The 11,706-nt window shown below is 38.0% G+C and overlaps 1 protein-coding gene across 1 annotated transcript in view; it reads left to right on the forward strand.

Annotated features, from left to right (window-relative positions):
* Positions 1-11,442, forward strand: part of LOC111057859 (ubiquitin-conjugating enzyme E2 variant 2-like) — a 13,019-nt gene extending 1,577 nt beyond the window's left edge. Inside the window, exons 2-3 of the mRNA XM_039442059.1 lie at positions 2,989-3,031; positions 11,037-11,442. Of these exons, the coding sequence (XP_039297993.1) occupies positions 2,989-3,031; positions 11,037-11,442 (449 nt within the window). The remainder of the gene's footprint in view (positions 1-2,988; positions 3,032-11,036) is intronic.
* The last annotated feature ends 264 nt before the right edge of the window (positions 11,443-11,706 follow it).

Below are 11,706 nucleotides of genomic sequence, written 5' to 3' on the forward strand. Positions count from 1 at the left end.
TTTCTGCAGATAGTAGCTTCTCATGAACCTCTACTCTAGTGCAGGTTTGCACGTTTTGAGCACCTCTGGTTCAGGAGTTATGATTGATTTTTTGATTTATCATATAGTACATGATACATACTATGAGTAGGAATTACTTGAGATCTGCGATGGCTCAAAACGTCAATTTCTGCAGAGAGTAGCTTTACATAGACCTTCACTCTTGTGCAGGTTTCCACGTTTTGAGCACCTCTAGTTCAGGAGTTATAATTGATTTTTTGATTTATCATATAGTACATGGGACATACTATGAGTGGGAATTACTTGAGAACTGTGATGGCTCGAAACGTCAATTTCTGCTGAGAGTAGCTACTCATAGACCTCTACTCTTGTGCAGGTTTGCACGTTTTGAGTACCTCTAGTTCAGGAGTTATAATTGATTTTTTGATTTACCATATAGTACATGGGACATACTATGAGTAGGAATTACTTGAGAACTGTGATGGCTCGAAACGTCAATTTCTGCAGAGAGTAGCTACTCATAGACCTCTACTCTTGTGCAGGTTTCCACGTTTTGAGCACCTCTAGTTCAGGAGTTGTAATTGATTTTTGCTTTATCATATAGTACATGTGACATACTATGAGTGGGAATTACTTGAGAACTGTGATGGCTCAAAACGTCAATTTCTGCTGAGATTAGTTACTCATAGACCTCTACTCTTGTGCAGGTTCGCACGTTTTGAGCACCTCCAGTTCAGGAGTTATAATTGATTTTTTGATTTACCATATAGTACATGGGACATACTATGAGTAGGAATTACTTGAGAACTGTGATGGCTCAAAACGTCAATTTCTGCTGAGAGTAGCTTCTCATAGACCTCTACTCTTGTGCAGGTTTGCACGTTTTGAGCACCTCTGGTTCAGGAGTTATGATTGATTTTTTGATTTACCATATAGTACATGGGACATACTATGAGTAGGAATTACTTGAGAACTGTGATGGCTCGAAACGTCAATTTTTTCTGAGATTAGCTCCTCATGGACCTCTACTCTTGTGCAGGTTTTCACGTTTTGAGTACCTCTAGTTCAGGAGTTATAATTGATTTTTTGATTTATCATATAGTACATGGACATACTATGAGTGGGAATTACTTGAGAACTGTGATGGCTCAAAACGTCAATTTCTGCTGAGAGTAGCTCCTCATAGACCTCTACTCTTGTGCAGGTTCGCACGTTTTGAGCACCTCTAGTTCAGGAGTTATAATTGATTTTTTGATTTACCATATAGTACATGGACATACTATGAGTAGGAATTACTTGAGAACTCTGATGGCTCGAAACGTCAATTTTTGCTGAGAGTAGTTTCTCATAGACCTCTACTCTTGTGCAGGTTTTCACGTTTTGAGTACCTCTAGTTCAGGAGTTATAATTGATTTTTTGATTTACCATATAGTACATGGCACGTTTTGAGCACCTCCAGTTCAGGAGTTATAATTGATTTTTGCTTTATCATATAGTACATGGGACATACTATGAGTGGGAATCACTTGAGAACTGTGATGGCTCAAAACGTCAATTTCTGCTGAGAGTAGCTACTCATAGACCTCTACTCTTGTGCAGGTTTGCACGTTTTGAGTACCTCTTGTTCATGAGTTATAATTGATTTATTGATTAACCATATAGTACATGGAACATACTATGAGTAGGAATTACTTGAGAACTGTGATGGCTCAAAGCGTCAATTTTCTCTGAGAGTAGCACCTCATAGACCTCTGCTCTTGTGCAGTTTATGATTGATTTTTTGATTTCCATATAGTACATGGGACATACTATGAGTGGGAATCACTTGAGAACTGTGATGGCTCAAAACGTCAATTTCTGCAGAGAGTAGCTTTACATAGACCTTCACTCTTGTGCAGGTTTCCACGTTTTGAGCACCTCTAGTTCAGGAGTTGTAATTGATTTTTGCTTTATCATATAGTACATGTGACATACTATGAGTGGGAATTACTTGAGAACTGTGATGGCTTCAAACGTCAATTTCTGCTGAGATTAGTTACTCATAGACTCCCACTCTTGTACAGGTTCGCACGTTTTGAGAACCCCTAGTTCAGGAGTTATAATTGATTTTTTGATTTACCATATAGTACATGGGACATACTATGAGTGGGAATTACTTGAGAACTGTGATGGCTCAAAACGTCAATTTCTGCTGAGAGTAGCTACTCATAGACCTCTACTCTTGTGCAGGTTTGCACGTTTTGAGTACCTCTTGTTCATGAGTTATAATTGATTTTTTGATTTACCATATAGTACATGGGACATACAATGAGTAGGAATCACTTGAGAACTGTGATGGCTCAAAGCGTCAATTTTTTCTGAGAGTAGCACCTCATAGACCTCTGCTCTTGTGCAGTTTATGATTGATTTTTTGATTTACCATATAGTACATGGGACATACTATGAGTGGGAATCCTGCTGAGATTAGTTACTCATAGACCTCTACTCTTGTGCAGGTTCACACGTTTTGAGCACCTCCAGTTCAGGAGTTATAATTGATTTTTGATTACCATATAGTACATGGGACATACTATGAGTAGGAATTACTTGAGAACTGTGATGGCTCGAAACGTCAATTTTTTCTGAGATTAGCTCCTCATGGACCTCTACTCTTGTGCAGGTTTTCACGTTTTGAGTACCTCTAGTTCAGGAGTTATAATTGATTTTTGATTACCATATAGTACATGATACATACTATGAGTGGGAATCACTTGAGAACTGCGATGGCTCAAAACGTCAATTTCTGCAGAGAGTAGCTTTACATAGACCTTCACTCTTGTGCAGGTTTCCACGTTTTGAGCACCTCTAGTTCAGGAGTTGTAATTGATTTTTGCTTTATCATATAGTACATGTGACATACTATGAGTGGGAATTACTTGAGAACTGTGATGGCTCAAAACGTCAATTTCTGCTGAGAGTAGCTTCTCATAGACCTCCACTCTTGTGCAGGTTCGCACGTTTTGAGAACCCCTAGTTCAGGAGTTATAATTGATTTTTTGATTTACCATATAGTACATGGACATACTATGAGTATGAATTACTTGAGAACTGTGATGGCTCGAAACGTCAATTTCTGCAGAGAGTAGCTACTCATAGACCTTCATTCTTCTGCAGGTTTCCACGTTTTGAGCACCTCTTCTTCAGGAGTTATAATTGATTTTTTGATTCACCATATAGTACATGGGACATACTATGAGTGGGAATTACTTGAGAACTGTGATGGCTCGAAACGTCAATTTTTTCTGAGATTAGCTCCTCATGGACCTCTACTCTTGTGCAGGTTTTCACGTTTTGAGCACCTCTGGTTCAGGAGTTATAATTGATTTTTTGATTTACCATATAGTACATGGGACATACTATGAGTAGGAATTACTTGAGAACTGTGATGGCTCGAAACGTCAATTTCTTCTGAGAGTAGCTCCTCATAGACCTCTACTCTTGTGCAGGTTTTCACGTTTTGAGTACCTCTAGTTCATGAGTTATAATTGATTTTTTGATTTACCATATAGTACATGGGACATACTATGAGTATGAATTACTTGAGAACTGTGATGGCTCAAAACGTTAATTTCTGCTTAGAGTAGCTTCTCATAGACCTCCACTCTTGTGCAGGTTTTCACGTTTTGGGCACCTCTGGTTCAGGAGTTATAATTGATTTTTTGATTTACCATATAGTACATGGGACATACTATGAGTAGAATTACTTGAGAACTGTGATGGCTCGAAACGTCAATTTCTTCTGAGAGTAGCTCCTCATAGACCTCTACTCTTGTGCAGGTTTTCACGTTTTGAGCACCTCTAGTTCAGGAGTTATGATTGATTTTTTGATTTACCATATAGTACATGGGACATACTATGAGTGGGAATCACTTGAGAACTGTGATTGCTCAAAACGTCAATTTCTGCTGAGAGTAGCTTCTCATAGACCTCTACTCTTGTGCAGGTTTCCACGTTTCGAGCACCTCTAGTTCAGGAGTTGTAATTGATTTTTTGATTTATCATATAGTACATGGGACATACTATGAGTGGGAATTACTTGAGAACTGTGATGGCTCGAAACGTCAATTTCTGCTGAGAGTAGCTCCTCATAGACCTCCACTCTTGTGCAGGTTCGCACGTTTTGAGCACCTCTAGTTCAGGAGTTATAATTGATTTTTTGATTTACCATATAGTACATGGGACATACTATGAGTATGAATTACTTGAGAACTGTGATGGCTCAAAACGTCAATTTCTGCAGAGATTAGCTTTACATAGACCTTCGTACATGGGACATACTATGAGTAGGAATTACTTGAGAACTGTGATGGCTCGAAACGTCAATTTTTTCTGAGATTAGCTCCTCATGGACCTCTACTCTTGTGCAGGTTTGCACGTTTTGAGCACCTCTAGTTCAGGAGTTATGATTGATTTTTTGATTTACCATATAGTACATGGTACATACTATGAGTAGGAATTACTTGAGAACTGCGATGGCTCAAAACGTCAATTTCTGCAGAGAGTAGCTTTACATAGACCTCCACTCTTGTGCAGGTTTCCACGTTTTGAGCACCTCTAGTTCAGGAGTTGTAATTGATTTTTGCTTTATCATATAGTACATGGGACATACTATGAGTGGGAATTACTTGAGAACTGTGATGGCTCAAAACGTCAATTTCTGCTGAGAGTAGCTACTCATAGACCTCTACTCTTGTGCAGGTTTGCACGTTTTGAGCACCTCTGGTTCAGGAGTTATAATTGATTTTTTGATTAACCATATAGTACATGGGGAATTACTTGAGAACTGTGATGGCTCGAAACGTCAATTTCTGCTGAGAGTAGCTTCTCATAGACCTCCACTCTTGTGCAGGTTTGCACGTTTTGAGCACCTCTAGTTCAGGAGTTATAATTGATTTTTTGATTTACCATATAGTACATGGGACATACTATGAGTATGAATTACTTGAGAACTGTGATGGCTCGAAACGTCAATTTCTGCAGAGAGTAGCTACTCATAGACCTCTACTCTTGTGCAGGTTTCCACGTTTTGAGCACCTCTAGTTCAGGAGTTATAATTGATTTTTTGATTTACCATATAGTACATGGGACATACTATGAGTGGGAATTACTTGAGAACTGTGATGGCTCGAAACGTCAATTTTTGCTGAGAGTAGCTTCTCATAGACCTCTACTCTTGTGCAGGTTTCCACGTTTTGAGCACCTCTTCTTCAGGAGTTATAATTGATTTTTTGATTTACCATATAGTACATGGGACATACTATGAGTGGGAATTACTTGAGAACTGTGATGGCTCGAAACGTCAATTTTTTCTGAGATTAGCTCCTCATGGACCTCTACTCTTGTGCAGGTTTTCACGTTTTGAGCACTTCTAGTTCAGTAGTTATAATTGATCTATTGATTTACCATATAGTACATGGGACATACTATGAGTAGGAATTACTTGAGAACTGTGATGGCTCGAAACGTCAATTTCTTCTGAGAGTAGCTTCTCATGGACCTCTACTCTTGTGCAGGTTTTCACGTTTTGAGTACCTCTAGTTCAGGAGTTATGATTGATTTTTTGATTTACCATATAGTACATGGGACATACTATGAGTGGGATTTACCATATAGTACATGGGACATACTATGAGTGGAATTACTTGAGAACTGTGATGGCTCGAAACGTCAATTTTTTCTGAGATTAGCTCCTCATGGACCTCTACTCTTGTGCAGGTTCGCACGTTTTGAGCACCTCTGGTTCAGGAGTTATGATTGATTTTTTGATTTACCATATAGTACATGATACATACTATGAGTAGGAATTACTTGAGAACTGCGATGGCTCAAAACGTCAATTTCTGCAGAGAGTAGCTTTACATAGACCTTCGATTTACCATATAGTACATGGGACATACTATGAGTGGGAATTACTTGAGAACTGTGATGGCTCAAAACGTCAATTTCTGCAGAGAGTAGCTCCTCATAGACCTCTACTCTTGTGCTGGTTTCCACGTTTTGAGCACCTCTAGTTCAGGAGTTGTGATTCATTTTTGATCTATCATATAGTACATGGGACATACTATGAGTGGGAATCACTTGAGAACTGTGATGGCTCAAAACGTCAATTTTTTCTGAGAGTAGCTCCTCATAGACCTCTACTCTTGTGCAGGTTTTCACGTTTTGAGCACCTCTAGTTCAGGAGTTATGATTGATTTTTTGATTTACCATATAGTACATGGGACATACTATGAGTGGGAATTACTTGAGAACTGTGATGGCTCAAAACGTCAATTTCTGCAGAGAGTAGCTTCTCATAGACCTCTACTCTTGTGCAGGTTCCACGTTTTGAGCACCTCTAGTTCAGGAGTTGTAATTGATTTTTGCTTTATCATATAGTACATGTGACATACTATGAGTGGGAATTACTTGAGAACTGTGATGGCTTGAAACGTCAATTTCTGCTGAGATTAGTTACTCATAGACCTCTACTCTTGTGCAGGTTCGCACGTTTTGAGCACCTCTAGTTCAGGAGTTATAATTGATTTTTTGATTTACCATATAGTACATGGACATACTATGAGTGGAATTACTTGAGAACTGTGATGGCTCAAAACGTCAATTTCTGCAGAGAGTAGCTTCTCATAGACCTCCACTCTTGTGCAGGTTTCCACGTTTTGAGCACCTCTGGTTCAGGAGTTATAATTGATTTTTTGATTTATCATATAGTACATGGGACATACTATGAGTAGGAATTACTTGAGAACTGTGATGGCTCGAAACGTCAATTTTTTCTGAGAGTAGCTCCTCATAGACCTCTACTCTTGTGCAGGTTTTCACGTTTTGAGCACCTCTAGTTCAGGAGTTATGATTGATTTTTTGATTTACCATATAGTACATGGGACATACTATGAGTAGAATTACTTGAGAACTGTGATGGCTCAAAACGTCAATTTCTGCAGAGAGTAGCTTCTCATAGACCTCTACTCTTGTGCAGGTTTCCACGTTTTGAGCACCTCTAGTTCAGGAGTTGTAATTGATTTTTCTCATAGACCTCCACTCTTGTGCAGGTTCGCACGTTTTGAGCACCTCTAGTTCAGGAGTTATAATTGATTTTTTGATTTACCATATAGTACATGGGACATACTATGAGTGGGAATCACTTGAGAACTGTGATGGCTCAAAACGTCAATTTCTGCTGAGAGTAGCTGTCCATGGACCTCTACTCTAGTGCAGGTTGGCACGTTTTGAGCACCTCTGGTTCAGGAGTTATGATTGATTTTTTGATTTACCATATAGTACATGGGACATACTATGAGTAGGAATTACTTGAGAACTGTGATGGCTCGAAACGTCAATTTTTTCTGAGATTAGCTCCTCATGGACCTCTACTCTTGTGCAGGTTTTCACGTTTTGAGTACCTCTAGTTCAGGAGTTATAATTGATTTTTTGATTTACCATATAGTACATGGGACATACTATGAGTGGGAATTACTTGAGAACTGTGATGGCTCAAAACGTCAATTTCTGCTGAGAGTAGCTCCTCATAGACCTCTACTCTTGTGCAGGTTCGCACGTTTTGAGCACCTCTAGTTCAGGAGTTGTGATTCATTTTTGATCTATCATATAGTACATGGGACATACTATGAGTAGGAATTACTTGAGAACTCTGATGGCTCGAAACGTCAATTTTTTCTGAGAGTAGTTCCCCATGAACCTCTACTCTTGTGCAGGTTTTCACGTTTTGAGTACCTCTAGTTCAGGAGTTATAATTGATTTTTTGATTTACCATATAGTACATGGGACATACTATGAGTGGGAATTACTTGAGAACTGTGATGGCTCAAAACGTCAATTTCTGCAGAGAGTAGCTTCCCATAGACCTCTACTCTTGTGCAGGTTCGCACGTTTTGAGCACCTCTAGTTCAGGAGTTATAATTGATTTTTTGATTTACCATATAGTACATGGGACATACTATGAGTGGGAATTACTTGAGAACTGTGATGGCTCAAAACGTCAATTTCTGCAGAGAGAAGCTTCTCATAGACCTCCACTATTGTACAGATTTTAACGTTTAGAGCACCTCTTGTTCTGGAGTTAGAAAGTGGAGTATTGGCATTATGTTGGCTCTCCAATTTTTGAGACGTCTAATCTCAAAAACTGTGGGTGCTCAAAACGAAATAAAAGTTTCTCAAATCAGCTCAAAACGAGATCAAAACGATGGCGTGTTTACTTTTTCGATTTCGAAAAGTGGTGAGTTGGCATCAAGTTGGCTCTCCAATTTTTGAGACGTCATATCTCAAAAACGGTGGGTGCTCAGAACAAAAAAAAAGTTGCTCAAATCAGCTGAAAACGAGCTCAAAACGATGGCGTTGAGAGATTTCGAAAATATTTCAGTGGAGAGCCAACTTAATGTTGGTCTGTAAAAGAGTACCACAGCGTTCTTGACATAAAAGATGGATTTTGACACATACTCTTGATGAACAATCTGCTTAATATTGCAATTTTAGCACTACATTTGGAACTTATAGATTTTTACGTTCTCCTTTTGGGTTATGTAATTTACCAGAATTGTTTCACAAATGTGTTTTAAAGTTTTTTGGAAATATTCCAGGAGTAGTGGTTTATTTCGATGATATTTGCATTGCTTCGAACAATAAAGAAAAACATGTCGAGACAGTGAAACAGGTCTTGGAACGAGCGAGGAAATTAAACATAAAATTTAATTTCAAGAAATTTCAATATTGTGTACCTGAAGTGAAGTATTTAGGAATGATGTTTAATAAATCAGGAATGCTTCCTGATCCCGGAAAAATAAAGGTTATTGATGATCTCCCCGACCCAACAAATAAAGCTGAACTACAACGTCTGTCGGGGATGGTCAACTATTTGAGAATGTTCATCCCAAATATGTCATAAATAGTGTCACCATTGAGAGAATTATTGAAGAAAGACGTCTCTTGGTGTTGGACAGAGATTCATGTAAATGCAATCAATAACATTGAAAAGGTTCTTACAAGTGACAAGGTCATTGCTCCCTTTGATTACAAGATTCCAGTTTCAATCCAATGTGATGTATCACAAGACGCTTTAGGATGTTGTTTACTACAGAACAACAAGCCAATTCATTTCTCATCACGATCTATGAACTCTTCTAAATGTGAATATGCCAAAATTGAAAAGGAACTCCTTGCTATTGTATTTGCTTGTGGTAAATTCCACACCTATATCTACGGTCATGATGAATTGATTATACATACTGATCATATGCCATTAGTTTTCCTCCATCAGCAATATCATTAAGCCAGCCATTTTCACAATAATCTATAACTTTCCGAAGAACATTCAATAAATCACATACCCTTTAGTGTCATGTCATAAGAGTGTAAAGTATGAGATCTCAAAAAGCTGATGCCAAAAGAGTACAAATGCAATACTAAGTGAATAAATCATGAATGTCATCCAAGTACGAGTTCTCATGAAGGAAGACGAATTCCCAATTCCACATGGAATTTCCCCATTCATTCATTGGAATAATATCCATGGATCGGGGATTTACACAGTTATACAGATAATAATAATGATTTTTATTGTGTTTCTACTGCTAATTAATAACTAGTAGTTCCTGTTCTTATTATAGATCTTTAGTGAAAAATCGTTCTCGGAAATCTTTAGTAGAAGGTCAAAGATTTATTCGAATTAGAAGTGGAACCAAAGCTACATTACATGATATTTCAAGTATTTTTTTTATTAAATAGGGAAAGAATTTCTGGTACATTTTTACTTGGCGGAGAAACTGGAGGATCACTTGCTCTCTCCCTACAGTATTCGATAGTGATAAAAAATAATATGTACCATCCAATATTTTGTACCAATTCTTCAACTTTGCCCCTGTCAACGTGAATAACACTCTACATGATGCTTTTAAGATAACTGCGCGAAGTAATAGGATGATCAGCTGTTTACAGAATTAGTATTACTATATCTCTCTTGTTACTACACAGCTTAGATTCCGATGATTTAATGTCAATCGAAAGAGGAAACGCAATTTCTAAGCTATTTCCCTCATTCCCTCGTAGCATTTACGTGTGCTGATATTAGATTGTAAAGCTTTTCCATTCATCAGAGGTGAGTGATCTCTTCAATAATACATCTCCTTGAATACTACAAATTAGTTAATACGTTTGTATTTCAGATAGAAAGTGAATTCCTGAACGACTGTGAAGAGCCAACTCCATCATTTTATCGAAATATTTACGAGTGTTGATATTGAATAAATGAATATATTTTTCTGTCATATAGATCACCTTTGGAGCATATATTTGTGTTTAATCCTTCCTAAGTGACTGGACTACGTTACGTTAAGAAGTTACACATAGTGAGTCATATGTATGGGAACCCTTCGATAAGTTGAAGACTGTTGTAGATATAATTCTGTAACTTTCAGGATAAGTTATTGGTCAAATAACCTTTTGACGTACAACTGAATTTCAACCCCTCATAGAGGGTTGACTTAGAGGTTGTAACTCAAATATTTTAAATGTAAACACTCTTTGTGTGATACATAATTTTAAAGGCATTTTTAAAACAAGAAAGATGGCATTAATAAAAATGTTCTATGATACTTGTATCCGAAGTTTCAGTTTTTAAAGAAATGATTGGTAAAGTAATGAAGCTTGAAAGAAATACACTGATTGAATAACGAAATACACTGAAACAACAGGTTATTTATTTAGTAATCTGTTTACAACTATTTACATTTAATTTTAAAAGATGATCGAAATGCTTTCCTCCTCTCGATAGACAGTGTGCCAGTCTGTCATAAAATGATAACATCGCATCATTTGAATCCTTAGTGATGTTTTGTGCTGCTCCATCAACTTTATTTCGTAGCTCATTGATATTTTGCAGATTACTACGATAATCAATACTTTTCTCAATAATCAAAACTGCAAGATGTCTCTCAAGAAGAAGAGTTCTAATCAGGACGATCAAGCCAAGATTTTGGTGTCATTTGGTGCAATTTTCGGCTGCTAGAGGAACTGGAACAGGGTCAGAGAGGGGGCGGAGATGGAACTATCAGCTGGGGTCTCGAAAATGATGACGATATGACCCTCACACATTGGACCGGCATGATTATCGGCTCACCTAGGACACCGTACGAGAATCGAATGTATAGTTTAAAAGTAGTATGCGGTCAAAAATATCCGGATGATGCGCCGACTGCACGCTTCATCTCTAGAATCATTATGACCTGCATAGGTTCTACTAGTTCTAGCTTGGTCGACAACCGTGCCGTTCCAATACTGGCAAGATGGCAGCGCGAGTATACCATCAAATCGGTGCTGCAAGAGTTGCGTCGTCTGATTACGCTCAAGGACAACTTGAAGTTAATACAACCGCCAGAGGGCAGCAGCTTCTAACCCCCTCCCCCTATTACTCCACCCCCTTCAACCTGGGCAAGCATCCACAAATTTCGTTGATTTTATTACTACTATAAATACTGATTCAGCTGTATATCTCACTCCACTCACTCACACACACGCGCATTGAATGACGTCATCTTGTTCTATTTTTTGTGATAATTATTATCATTCATGACAACCTCTCTAAGATCTACTGTGTCTATGTTGATGTCTATAAGATAATACTCAACATGACAACATCTCTAGGATCTACTGTGTCTA

This window comes from Nilaparvata lugens, chromosome X (assembly GCF_014356525.2).
Source record: "Nilaparvata lugens isolate BPH chromosome X, ASM1435652v1, whole genome shotgun sequence".
NCBI lineage: Eukaryota > Metazoa > Arthropoda > Insecta > Hemiptera > Delphacidae > Nilaparvata > Nilaparvata lugens.